Source organism: Gambusia affinis, linkage group LG01, assembly GCF_019740435.1.
Source record: "Gambusia affinis linkage group LG01, SWU_Gaff_1.0, whole genome shotgun sequence".
NCBI classification, from domain to species: Eukaryota; Metazoa; Chordata; class Actinopteri; order Cyprinodontiformes; family Poeciliidae; genus Gambusia; species Gambusia affinis.
In genome coordinates, this window is record NC_057868.1 from 36,145,822 (window position 1) to 36,160,114 (window position 14,293).

A 14,293-nucleotide genomic window follows, 5' to 3' on the forward strand; every position below is an offset into this window, starting at 1 on the left:
TTAAGTGAATTTTGGAAGGATATCTTTGATGCCCTCAAGATAATTTTCAGGAAAAATATTCCAAAAACCCCCTTGGTTGCAATTCTAGGAGTAATACCCGATGGAATAGACAGAATGGCTGATAGATATCTCCTAAGGATTTTGCTGACTGCAGCATTGAAGTGTATAACTATCAGATGGCTGAAAGCATCACCTCCAACATATAACATATGGATTCAGAAAGTTTGGGACATTTATTTGATGGAAAAAATCACATATTCCTTAAGGCTCCAAGAAGCTACTGTTAATACGAGATGGAAGTCTGTTACACCGCTACTAACCCAATGATGTAATTGGTGAATCACCCTCCTGCACTTGTTTGCTCTGCTGGACCAACCTAAAATGCCGTGGCACCTAAGACTATGTGGACCACTTTATCTCTAGGAGGATCTAACTATAAGCTTGCATTATTTTTATTTGCGATTTTTGTGTGTTGTTTTTGTTTAGATGTTTTGTATTCATTCTCACACCTGATAAGAATACTTATTATCTCTCCTTCCGATGCCACGTTTAATGTAACTGGTAAATGTCAATATGAGTCGGAAGTTTGTATTCATGTTTGTATGTTGTTATTAAAAAAATAAATAAAAATAAAGTTCAAAAAAAAAAAAAAATATACTCCACAAATCATTGCAATCGCTTCTTCCCAGTCGTACATGTTTGTTTACTCTGAACTCATGATTGGTTTTGGAAGATTTCACATCTAAAATCTGAATTTTTGTTTTATCGTCTTGTGTGAGGTCTCAGGTTTTGAAAATCGACCGATAATTTTGAAATCTGTGTAAACCAACTTTGTTCCAGGACTGTGTCATAATTGGCTATTTAGTTTCTTGTTCTATAAATAAACCAGTTTGTTTTTTTAACAATTTAAGTGAAAGTTTTTAACAATCTAACTGTGGTTCCTTCCAGCCATTTTGGAATATGCACCATATGTGATTTCAGTTTTGATGGTAGGAGGGATGTAGGAAAAATCAATCATCATACTTTGAACTCTTTTGTTTATGTCTTTTTTTCTGGATTGCAGCATTTGTCTGACTTTTTCCTGTTGGGTCTCTTTCACTGATGTCTCTTCCAGATATCAAAGCAATTTGTCCTCTAACAGATGTGGTCTGTTGTTGAACTAAAACCTCGAGACGAGCTTGAGCTGTAACACCAATTTTGAACCTTTGGAGGAAAAAAAAAACAATTTTAAAGTGTAAACTTGATCCAAGAATGGATGTGTGTAAAAGGGAGTAGTGTAAGACTGCCAACATATTTCATTAATCTCGTCTTATATTGTGTCAGTTGAGGTCTGCGTAAACAGCGAAGAGTGACCGTTGCACCGCAGCCTTGGATTAGATCAGACGGCCAATGCGCTATTGATTTCTGCATATGTTCTGAGATTGTGTGGCAGGCCTTGTAACATTTCGCTTCGCCGTGCCAAGTTCTTTTCAAGCTGGAGGGAGAATGAGAGATGGCTGATCTTCTTGGAGGAGTTTCTCTCACATCCTAACATACTCCACATGTCTCTCTGAAGAGTTATGGCTTTAGGGGAGATCTATTAATTTACATCTTTTGTTAAGATATTGTTTTTTCTTTTTTTTTTATTTGGTTGTAGGGAGGTAATCTGGAAGTGATTTAAACTGTGTATCAATGCCTTTACTGTTCTTGAAAAAACATCATCTGATTGAGTGAATATGAAAGTGCCAAGTTGGTGATCTGATTTTTCTCTGTGATAATGATATTGCTGCTGAAGTTAACTGATGGTAGCTACGGTAAGAAGTGTGTGTGCATCCTTAAATTCACGTAAATATATGTTCATCATTGGTCTTAAATTTGTTGTGGCAGGGCTATTTAATCTCACAAATACAGGTCACTAGTTGCTAGCTAGCAAGGTTAGCTAGCTAGCTAGCAAGGGTATATTAGCTGCTAATTCTATACATATGTAAATTTATGTATATGAAAATACATTAGTTATAGGTCTTCATTTTGTTGTGGCAGGGCCATTATGTTTACAGGCTTCTAGCAACATACCCTCATTAGCTAGCAAGCGTATATTAGCGGCTAATTGTATAGCTATGTATTTTTCTGTTAGTTGGATCATATTTTGTACTTTTTTGCAATATATGTCTTAAATTTTGTTTTAATGGTCCTAAAAAGTTTAGAAGAAGTCTTAAATCTGGTGAAACCGTGATAAGCCTGACAGAAACAGACTAGTCAAATGTGAACATGTGGCCAAGTTAGCATAGTGGTTACCATGGTGACCATAATTAGAACCCCCCCCCGGATTGCATAATAACAAGAAGGGCACTTTGCTGTCTGTAATTTCTTGTTCATTTCTATTTATTATCCTCATCGTCACAAACATCATCACACTGTCAGTAGCAGCGGGATGCATTTTTAGCTTCACCCTGCCGCTGCCTCGCCACACGTTCAGCGGTCGCTCAATCACTCGGCGGAGTTTCTGCTCCTTTCTTGTCTTCCCCTCGGCTGTAATCTCTGAAGCCTCACCGCTGTTTTCATGTCAACAAAGATATCTTGTGTCTCAGAGTCCTCTGAGCTGGAGGATCCCCACCTCCTCTCTATATGATCATATGCGGCGGTTTGCAGGGTGGTGTAGCGTGTGGCGAAAGCGTGGTTCGCCACATGGAGCTGTGATGTGGGACACGGGTGAGATCTGGCAGCTGTGCGCTTAGGATCGTCTCCTGCCTGTGCTCCAAGTTGCTACCTGCTCGTTGTTTCCACGTGTGTTTAATGCATGGTGGCAGGTGATTTACGGGAATGTCTTAGGTAGAGTCCAGGTGTTCTTTGGTTGGTGGATCGGTGGAATGCGTTAGTCATGCTGCGTGTTGTGGCACAGATCCTGTTTACTGACGAGTAGGGAACTTACTTACATTACTTGCATTACATTAAAGCATTTTTGTCACTTCTTTGTTTGTCTTTCAGGCTCAGATTCTGTTGGACTGCGGAGAGGACAACATTTGCGTTCCTGATTTGAAGCTGGCAGTCCACAGGTAAGTCGACTCACATCCTCAAATGAAAGTTTCATACCATATGTATTTTAGAAAATCAATTACAATAGAGAAATTTGCAACAGTTTGCAACTCGACATAAAGACATTTTTTAAATCATATTTTCTAATTTACTGATATTTATTGCCACAAAGAAATAAAGTAAACCTAACAATCCTGACAATAGGGACAGTCTTAGTTTTTAAAAAATGTTATTAATCAGAATTTATTGTGACAAAGATTAATCAAAATCATATCTTGATAGGAAAATTTATTACAATAAGTGATAAATGATACAATAAATTCCCATTCCCAATTAATACCCATTGTACTTTAAGAATTTGTCACTTTACAACTACAAACAGTGTGTTTCAGTGTATAACTGTGTCACGACTTGCGTTAACATTCAGTCCTTTGACTAGGCCATTCTAACACATGAATATGCTTGGATGTTAACAGTTCTTAACTCTAAAGCAGACACGTTTTTTTGGTTGTTGTCCTGCTTGAACGTTAACCTCCATCCCAATCTCAACTCTCAGCAACCTTTGACAGTTTTCTTCCAGCATCAAACTCCATTAATTATTTCATCAACTCGGACAAGCTTCCCTTTTCCTTCTCGAGAAAAGCGTTTCAGTTGCGCGATGCTTCCACTTTTGTATTATGCTAATCGGATGATGTAGTAGATTTTGCTCTCATCTGACCAGAACATCTTCCACATGTTTGCTGTCTCCTGTAGCCTTTGGCAAACCGCAGAGCAGAACTCTTATTGCTTCTTCTTTTTTTTTCATACCACAAAAGCAACTTTTGTGGAGGAAAAATTGTCTTGTCAACAGATTGTCTCTCCTAACCTCAGCTTTTTTGATTCATGGTCTTCTTGTCTTGCTTGTCAGTTTAGGAAGATTTCCGTGTCTTGATAGGATTGCCTATTGTTACTCTTTGGATTGTTTGATGATGTATTGAACAGTCCTCTGATGTGTTTAAAGCTCTGTAAATTGTTTAATAATCTAACCATACGTTGAATTTGTCCACAACTTCATCCCTGACCTCCATACTAAAAGTGAAAGGTTCCACAAGATTACATTTGTATAAGATTTTGAAAATTGTTTTTCTTTCCCCCTCTGCGTCAGTGATGTTTGTTGTAATGTGACAGAAGGTGAAAAAGTTCAACGGCTGAGAATACCGTTTTGCAGTAACTATACTCTATAAACTGTGAACAAGTTTCTCATTCTCTGAACTCTTCACATGTGCAAATCAGACCGTGATTATAAATACAGCTGGTTTTTGTTTTGTTTAACGTGCCAGAAAGTGAGTTTTAATGGCCGTAACGTTGTACAGTGGTGTCACGACATTCCATAGAAACAACAAGCACTACTTTTCTCCTTATAGCAAAGGTACAGAAGTGTGTTTGGATAGCTGTTTACAAGAGAGCAACCAAAAAATCTGTTTGCATTTTTCTCAAAAATAACTGCCTCCTCGATGATCCCTTCCCTGCTCTGTCATTTTGATCTCACATTCCTATATTTATCTCCCATCTGCATTCATTTTTTTCCCCCCTAGACGTATGGCTGGATGTAATAATCCATTGGCGAGTGTGATTAGTGCTATCAAAATAGTCTCTTGTTGTTTCTGTCCGCTCTGTAGTGAATGATAGAAACCTAATGGTAGTCAGAGCAGCTGACAGAGTGACATTTGAAAGCATTTACCATTCCCTGGGATGTTTTTATTTGCTCTGTAGGAAAATCACGTAACCTGTTAGATGGGGAATCTGTCGCTGAAGCTCTTGGGGTTTTTATTTGTTTGGTTTTTAAAGTGTGATGCCAGTTGGTTGGACTCAGTCTACGGTTGACGCTCAGGCTATTATGGGATCAGATGATTTATTTACGAGAGCAGGCTGTAATTAGAAAAGTTTGTGCTCCCCACTCAAACTCGCACTGCTATAAACAACGGTGAATGGAAGAGGGTGCAGGCGAAAGGCAGGAATGGCAGCTGATTTTTGTTGTGCTGCATGAATGACTTTATTACTACAACATTAAAAAATAATTGACTGTAGAGGGGTTCATGGGAGGAATTTATTTGATGCTCACAAAGCTTCGAATCTCATCTACAACCAACAAACTTTAAAAGCATGTGACTTTTTGAAACTCTTATTATTTACACTAACCTATTTCTTCAGCAAGTTGTGTAATTTAACACGTCAATAATTTTTTTCCTTCTCTTGGGCCCTCAGCGACAGGAAGGAAGTCTACCTCGGCGATGACAACTCGCTGACCTTAACTTTCAACGCCAGGAACGAAGGAGAGGGAGGGGCGTACGAGGCAGAGCTGTATGTGGCATTGCCCCCGGACGCAGATTACAGCGGCATTGCCCGTAATAATGAGGTGAGGAAAACGCCTAAAAAAAACCTTGTATATCCTCAAACCTTTTTGTGCTAGTGGTTTGAATGTGTCCTCTTTGTTTCTCCAGAGCCTCACCCAACTCACCTGCAGCTACGACACCGAGAACCAGACCCGATACCTCAGCTGTGATCTGGGAAACCCAATGAAGGCCGGTACCAATGTAAGAAGGCTGCTTTTTCTTTTACCACTTGGTGAAACAAAGTGCTCCCTCTTTCATTTCTAGGGTTAGGTGTGGCATGTTTTACGGACAGAGGTGGGTAGAGTACCCAAAAATTGTACTCAAAGTAAGAGCAGCACAACTTAAAATATTTTTACTCAAGTAAAAGTAAGAAGTAAATGTCCAAGAAAGTACTCAGGTTGGAGTAAAAAAAGTATTTTGTAAAAAGTCTACTCAAGTACTGATTTTCTGATCAAATTACCCATCATTTAATATTTCAAAATTACATAATCAGATGGGCCAAAATGTAAAATTTAGTGGACCAAAATGATAATAATTCATATAAGTAACAAAAAAATAATAAAGTTAGGCAAAAGAAAATGTTTCCAAATCAGTTTCTCTCTATAAAAAAACTTATGAATCTGTAACAAAATCTGTAGGTGTGTGTCTGTTTTTCATCCTGTGGGTATAAAACCCAGAAATTTTACTCGAGTACGAGTAGCTATACTTCATAATAAAATTACTCAAGTAAAAGTAGAAAGTACAGCACAGTAAAAATACTCCTAGAAGTATTTGTTTTTTAAAATTACTCAGGTAGATGTAATTGAGTAAATGTAAATATTTACTACCCAACTCTGATTACAGATGCACCAGTCAACTTCTTTCACTTCTTCCAAAATCTAAGGCTTAGTATCGGCCAGAACCAATCCGACGCAGAAAAAGTTCTGAATTGACTTAAAATGTTTCTTTTTCTATGCGCAGACATAAATGTATTGGATTACAAATATACTTCATAACTGCATGAATACAGCGCACTTAAATACAGAGATATTTTTCACAAGCCTGGTCAGACATGCAAAAACAACTTTAATTTGTTCAGTCAGTGAAAGTTATTATTTATTCAGCCAATGCAGAATAAATAATAAAGAAACTGACAAAAACAAAAGGTTGACTGCCTTGGTCAAACATAAACAAAGAAATAAACTGCAACAAACCTTCTTTCAAATGATTCATAAAGTACAATTAGAAATGGTAAAGATAATGTGAATTAAATAAAGCATGACGTTGCTTCCTGTCTGCATTATGTTAACATATTTATGTATACTGAGTACCAACAAACTGACTAAACTCCCGCTTTTATCAGTTATTGATCAGGTAATCACCTGCATTTGTTTTACAGCATTTGGCTGAATCTATGTTTCGGTTTTTATTGTGACTGGAACAAAATGTTACACTTTTTAAAGGTGTGTTTGACATGCTAGGACATCATAAATTACTGATTCCTGCATAATTCACCATTTTGGATGGGCGGCAAATGGAACGGGAAAAGTTTTCCTGTGTCCGGAAATGTTGTGACAGGAAGTGGAAAATACATCTGTAACCCAAACTGCCTGCTGGGAAAAGGCGTTGTTAACAACCTGTCACATATTTAATGGGACAGTGCAGCAATTACCAGGGTAGTGACAATATGACCAAGTTTGGAAAGATCTTCAGGTTTATTACTGATTTATTCAGTGGAGACATTTTGTTCTTTTTAATCTTTCAGATTTTGGTTGAATGATGGTTGATTTAGATTATCTTTATAATTCCTAACCAGGGACTCGAGAAGTGATGGACCAAAGCAAAGGTTTTCTGAGAATTATTTGTGCAGAGCTTAATCTGAAACATATTTAGCGGTTTTTGCTGAGGAAAGTCCTTACTATATTTTGATTCTGCTTGTGAGGAAAGTCCTTTCTATGCTTTGATTCTGCTTGTGATTTCTGATCCTTATATTTAAAATTTTACGTTCGCAGCTTTGGGCGGGTCTGCGATTTACAGTACCTCGTCTGAAGGACACACACAAAACTGTCCAGTTTTACCTCCAGATACGCAGGTACACTATGAACATACTGTGTTTCTATAATGCTTTCAGATTCAGAGTTAACAGTACAAAGCTAATAGCTAACCTAAATGTTCTTTTTTATTTTATTTTCACAGTAAAAATGAAAATAACTCCCAAAGTGAGGTTGTTTACTACAACCCCGAGGTGGTGGTCCAGGCTGATGTCATCCTGCAGGGGTGAGTTCAGCTATAGAGATCCTCTCATTTGAACTTCATTCAGTCTCCAGTTCCTCCCTGCAGATGCTTTCATCACCCTCCTTCTCTTTTCAAGTGTGTCTCGGCCAGATAAGGTCTTCTTTCCCCCGGCCAACTGGAAAGTGCCCAAAAGCTACGGGGTGGAACAGGACGTCGGGCCGGCCGTGGAACACATTTATGAGGTAATCAGCCAAGCTCTTATCTGTGCACACTCAGCGGGAACAGAATAGATTGGGTTTGAAAGCAGAGTTTATTGTTCATACCGGAAAAGAAAACGACCCATGATTGTGCTGCACCATCAAATTAACGGAGATCCATATCAGATAGGAAATCTTCAGCAATCAATTGTGATCTTTTTAGGAGTTGTCATAGTACACTTTCACTCACGTTTGTCACAACATTGATCAGCTTCACTGAACTCTAATGCCTCACTTCATACATTATCCAGCCAGTGTAAGTGCAGAACACCTCTAACAGATTCTAAAATTTACAATAGGAGACCCTATTTAGTTCAAATAAAATATATACTGCTAACTCTGCTTAATGGAGGGATTTTATGCATTTTCCAACAACATGGTGACATTTTATAGCAAAATCAGGCAATTATGTTACCTTCAGTTGTTATGGAAATGCTGTATATATCAAAAACAACAATGCATTATAGCTGTATTTGACACCTGGAAACTGTCCCTTTAAGAATCTCCTACCTTTTTTGCATTGCATCAATTAATGCCATTTACAGCTGTTCTTTACTGGAAAACCAGATTTACTGCAGAAATCTAAGGAAACTGAAGATGCTAATGAAGCGAAGTCTAGTACCTGACATGGTTCAGGAAGGAATGTAAGCAATGTTAGATCTGGAAACTCAAAAAAAAAAGATTTATTATCAATAACGACAGAGAACAGTAAGAGTTGTGCATGATGTGTGTATTGATGACTCCTATTATCGTTGTTTAATGCTACTAACTAATTTTTGGTGAAAATGTATATTTTAACATTAATACCTTATTTCATACCTCCTATTCAATGTGTAGTATTCAACAAGAAATCTTAATGAATGCTATATATGTGTTATATATGTATAGTTCAACTTAAAACTGTTTGCAAAGTGTATGTTTAAAATGCAGGATTTACCCCTGTGTATTATAAGCCTGGCGGGCCACCAGGCTTCACTTGTGCTCCCACCAGGTTAAGCATAGCTTATTTTAAAATTTTTTTTTTTTTGTGTTTGCATATTTTAAGACTTTACGGTTGGTGCTCAGGTATTAATCTTCCAATCTTTTAATAGCACATAATCATGAAGTGATATTTTCAAATTTCTGTCAACTTTAAACATTTTTAACTCTAAAGACGACGGGTCGCTGGATGAATGTCTGCCCCAGCACCCACCCTCTGGGCTTAGCAAGTTTTCTGGGGAAACCTTGAAATGAAATAGTTTTTTACTGTCAAAGCTCATACTTCCTTGATTTTTTTATTTTATTTTATTTTTTTCCCAGCTCGTCAACAACGGCCCCAGTCGGATTAGCGACACCCTGCTGGAGCTGCACTGCCCTCTTCGCATCCAGGGTCACGATCTCCTTTACCCTCTCGAGTTCTACACAGAAGGTCCCATCAACTGCACGGCGGACAAAAACCTGAACCACCGTAATCTCAAAGTGAGCATCTCGCATGCGTGCACACACACCTCTCGGGGCCCAATGGGGCTAAATTAGAGATCCTTCTGCACCCAGAGTCCCAATGTTTTGCCCACATCCACCTCTTCCTCCCAGCTTCCCAGCTCCACCCATGACACTTACCCCACTGCTGCTTTGAAGTTGGAGCCCTTCCCTTCGCTCACAGAGATCCACCTCACTCATCTTCAGCATGCACCAACACCCCCTTTCCAAATAGTAGCCTTTGGGATTCTGTGGGCAAAACATTTCCATGCAGTTGTTTTTGTTTACATTTGAAGTCTGACAGATGTTGAGCAGGCCTGGGAGGGTGTCATTCATCTTAGCTGTGACCTCATGTTTTTTATTTTCCTTGTTGAATTGGTATGGTGATTTTCCATGGAAATGCTCGAGAGGGGAGTCCTCACATGCTTTTGATTAATGGGGGAACAAGCCTGAGGCTTGTGCTAACATTAGACAATATATTGACAGAGAAAGTAGCGTACTTCTTTATTGGTGCCTGTAGATATACTGTGATAACCACAGCTGTGTGTTTGCGTCTTTCTTCAGCTCCAGCGCTCATCGACAGAGTCTCCTGTTCTGGCACTGAAGGCTGATGAGCATCATGTTGAGAGGAGAGACGTCCACAAGAACTCGCTTGCTCATCTGACCAACCTGGTGAGACACTCATCGTTTTTATAGATGAAAATCCCACAGAAATTTCAAACGATTTTGGGGATTTTCTGCAATTTGTGTTCAAATTTGAATTAAATCCGTATTTTAAATCACTCTCCAGTTGTTACACACAATTGCGTTAACGTTGTTAGGCCTGAAATGATTATTCGGCTAAATCTTGACAAAGATTGCCAGCTAATTCAGTAATCATTATCTAAAGTATACAAATTCAAAAAATACTGTTTTGCTGAAAGAGCAACACCCTCAGAGCACTAATTATACCAAACTATACAAAAAATATGTACCTTTTGCATTTAAGATAAAAACTGGTTTGAATCCTGTAAAGAAAATCATCTTCTAAGTACCTTTTGCTATCCAATTACTAATAGGTTAATGTAAAAAATAATCAACAAATCAGACATACGCTGTATTGATATTAAGTCGAGCAGAATTTTGGTAACTCCATATGAATCATTTGCTGCAATGGTCAAGCTTTAAGGAATGCTTCGTTGTTGCAGTTTAGTTTAAAAATGTTTATTTTCTTATTTTAAAGAGGAATTTAACTACAGTATTATCTGATGTTTGTATATGGTATGCATGGTGTGTATAATGTTGACGCTGTTTTTAAGGGCTTTAAAAGTGATTATTGTTATTTTCTTTATAACCCTTTACATCAAAAATAAACAAAGAATTCAAATGCATCATTAAAAGCCCAAAACTAATATAACATTCATGTTGTTAAGTGGATGCAAACCCCTGACTGGCTTTGTACGCTTGACTCTGGGGACTGGATAATTAAATTATAATGCCATTAAAAAGGAGGGGTCAGAGGGCACATATTGGTCCCGTTGTGGCAATTAACATTAAAGACCCTTTAATAGTTAGCTGGGCAGTGAAACGCTGTGCAGACATGGACTTGGGGTGGGATTTTAGCCTCAGATGCACCACTTCCCTCAGCCTCCTCTCCCTTTATTGGCTCTGGGCGTTCTGATCCCGCTACACACTGGTCCTATTGATCCATCCAGCTGCTGGCCACTGCCTTATCTGTGGACAGGGACCACTCTTTGTCTGCCCACCTGGCTCTCCTGACTGTGTTTGTTTATAAAGCATGTTCAGTGACACTTGAATATGAAGGAGCCCTCTCTTCAGTTTTCTCTGAGCAGTCGGGTCTGTGGAGGTTATGAAGCACAAAGGACCGATTATAACTGACCTCATAATAAAACGGCTTTTAAAAATCTGTTTGACATGGTTTAAAAATTGGTTGTTTTGATAATCTTGGACAACACTAATTCTGAATGTTTGGTGATGATTGGCTCATTAGTTAATACTAATATCCAGATTTTTACAGTCTTAAAAACAAATGCTATCTGTAGGTTTGCATTTGCTGGCTGTTAGATTGATGTCTATAAATGATGTCTTCAGCAATATATTCAAAGTGAATGAAATATTTGATAATTAAGATGCAGAAGGTTGAACTTCGTGAAAATCACAAATCAACATTACAAGTTTTCTTAATACAGTGAAGAAGACCTATGCAATACTTGGTATTAGAGAGATGAATTGTGGTGAATGTTTTGGATTATTGTTCTTCTGGGACGTCCAGCAACAGTTTCCATCCAATCCAAACATGTTGATATTGTTGAACTTCTTAATTTGTACATCCAGTACTTGTGACACGATGCTGCCGGCACCACGCCTGATAATTGACACAGTCTTCTTTGATTTGAAAGCCTTGCCTTGCCTCCTCTAAAATTATTGTCAATTCTGCAAGTATAAAAGTGTGTCTTAGTCTTCTGTATTAAAATAGAGTCTATTTTAAAGATTACAGTTGAAGACCGACTACTTCTTAAAGATCCATTTCTGTTTTGTCTTTCATTAATTGGTTGTACTTAGTGGTTCATCTAATTGCAGTTTTTGGATCGATCGCCGAATACCAACCTGCAGATTCCGACTTTAGCCGATACCAATTTTTTTTCTGTGTTTTTGTCTGAAATTTTGCTCACTATAGCAAGAAAGTTGCTGAATTGGCAACAGTAAGGTCATTTTTGTTAACTGTAAATGTGCAGACATGATCTAGTGGGCCGGCCTGTCAAACATCTCTAACAGCAGAAAAGAAAAGGACAGTGGTTTATTTTTAGACCTTTGCCGATGTAGATAAGATCAGTGGATAAGATTTGTTTCACATGTAAAAATTAGCCAATCATTGATCTCCCAAAATTAAGGAAATTGGCACAGCTAAATCGGTGTTAGCCTTGTAAAACAATTTCCAAACAGAACTTTAAATCAGCTTTCTAAATTCCTCTCCAATCGGTCACTAAAGCCATTTTAATAGCTATTTTAATACACCCAGAGTGCAGGTTATCTCTGTCTGCTAGCTGTCAAGATAGTGAGTAAAATAACAGAGGGATATTTCCTGAAACTTGGTGAACAGAAGAGGCAAAGGAAGTGTCTCAACAAACTGACTTGGATCCAGAGATAGGGCGGTGGAGGGCCGCGTTTTCAGGGTGTCACTTTGTTTCTGCATACAGCTGGACTGATGTCAGTTCAAAATCTTTTTCTATTACATTACGGGGACACCACAAACCTCTCGTGCATTATTCCATCGTGAGGAATTTGTGAAATGTAGCTTCAAGACGACCTTAATTGTTCCTGTATTTTCTCAGACCTGTGTGGCCCTGCGGCCTCAGGCATGCAGCAGTTCCACCAGGAGGAAGTGAACTGATCTGTTCCCTGTCTGTTTCAATACTCATTAAGTCTGTCTAAGACTCAGACTAAAGGAACTGGGCGGTTGCACTTTTCTTCTCTTGGGTTTTCCCTCCTTGGTGTAATAAGTAAACTAATGCTTTCCTGCAGGAAACCCAATGAAACCCACGAGAGCGGGGGTGGTCTCGCTTTAGCACTGGCACTAAAGGACAGTGTGTGTGCATGTTGTAAAATGTTAAAGCTGCATTATTGAGAGCTAATAAAGATGTGTATTCTACAGTCTTGAGAAAAATGGGCCGGGTCTAGTGGTTGGGCAATAATGTGGCAAGTTGTGCACGCTGCATTTTTACAGTCTCATGACATTCCTTCAGTCTAATTCGAAGCAGGCGTGGAATTGGGATAATAACATTGGGCTCTTTGTTACGTTTATGTGCCCTGAAGCATTATGACCGTGTTTGTTTTTACTTTTGCCTTATAAAATCTCACCTGCATTTACTTTAGCTTGTTCTGTTGTGGGATAGTTTTGTGGAGATTATGTTTTTACTACAACATTCTCCTCATTATTATTATTATTATTTTTTTTCCCATAGTCTTGCTCTAATGCGGATTGCTGGATGCTCCAGTGCAACGTTGGACTGCTGGAGAAGGGAACCACTGCGATCCTGAAAATGCGCTCGCGCGTCTGGGCCGAGACCTTCACTGAGGTTAGTGGGAGAACAACCTTGCCATTCAAGCTGCCTCCTTCATACATGAACATGTGTTTCCACCAGAGGAAAGAGCTACAAAATACTTCCCCTTAGTGCTTGTGTATTTTCTTATGTCAGGCTTTGGCAGGATCTAAGAAGCAAAAAAAAAAAAAAAAAAAGAAAACCTCAAAGCAGAACTCAATAACACATTTTGTTTGTGCACACTTGGCCTTTGTAATGGTTCTGGATCAGCTGCCATGCTGAGTGGAATCACATATTTGCCTCGGGAAACAAAACTGTTGCTTTGTGGAACTCCAGATTGCTGTAAAAACAGTTTCCTTTTGTTATTCTTGGCTATCGTGTCTATTCTACGGTCATGCATTCATCACCCACTTCACACATTATCATGGAAGATGTGTGATGTATTGGAAAATCAGTGTCTCTTAGAGAGATGGAGCACTGAAGAGGTTTTACTTCCCCATGGTCTGTGTCACCACCTGGTGTAGATTTTATGTACTTCATGTATTTTCAATATTTTTTAAAATATTTTTATACTTTTCAGAAAGCTTACAAGCAATACATAATGGAGTGTCTGGGCAGATTCAACGTAAAGAAGATGCCGTATTCCATCCTACCTAAACACTATCCGAGTGGTCAGAAAAAGGTACTTGTTGTCTTTTAGCAGGTTGCTGTTGGTAGCTGGATTACTTTAAGCTGAGAAACGGTCTTGTCATCCACAGGTGGTGACCCCAGTGGTTTGGAACAAGCCAGATATTGAGAACTCGGTCCCTCTGTGGATCATCGTCTTGGCCATCCTGGCCGGTTTACTGCTGCTGGCTCTTCTTATCTACGTCCTTTACAGGGTGAGTGGATTAGTTAAGTTAAAAGAGTTTAAAAGGTCACTGTTGCTATTAAGGGACAG

The 14,293-nt window shown here is 38.7% G+C and overlaps 1 protein-coding gene across 1 annotated transcript in view; it reads left to right on the top strand.

The window, feature by feature from the left end:
- Positions 1 to 14,293, top strand: part of itga5 (integrin, alpha 5 (fibronectin receptor, alpha polypeptide)) — a 50,461-nt gene that overhangs the window by 33,012 nt on the left and 3,156 nt on the right. Inside the window, exons 19-29 of the mRNA XM_044113705.1 lie at positions 2,965 to 3,032; positions 5,257 to 5,407; positions 5,493 to 5,585; positions 7,376 to 7,455; positions 7,560 to 7,640; positions 7,735 to 7,840; positions 9,155 to 9,313; positions 9,878 to 9,985; positions 13,276 to 13,389; positions 13,934 to 14,035; positions 14,112 to 14,234. Coding sequence (XP_043969640.1) covers positions 2,965 to 3,032; positions 5,257 to 5,407; positions 5,493 to 5,585; positions 7,376 to 7,455; positions 7,560 to 7,640; positions 7,735 to 7,840; positions 9,155 to 9,313; positions 9,878 to 9,985; positions 13,276 to 13,389; positions 13,934 to 14,035; positions 14,112 to 14,234 — 1,185 coding nt within the window. The remainder of the gene's footprint in view (positions 1 to 2,964; positions 3,033 to 5,256; positions 5,408 to 5,492; positions 5,586 to 7,375; positions 7,456 to 7,559; positions 7,641 to 7,734; positions 7,841 to 9,154; positions 9,314 to 9,877; positions 9,986 to 13,275; positions 13,390 to 13,933; positions 14,036 to 14,111; positions 14,235 to 14,293) is intronic.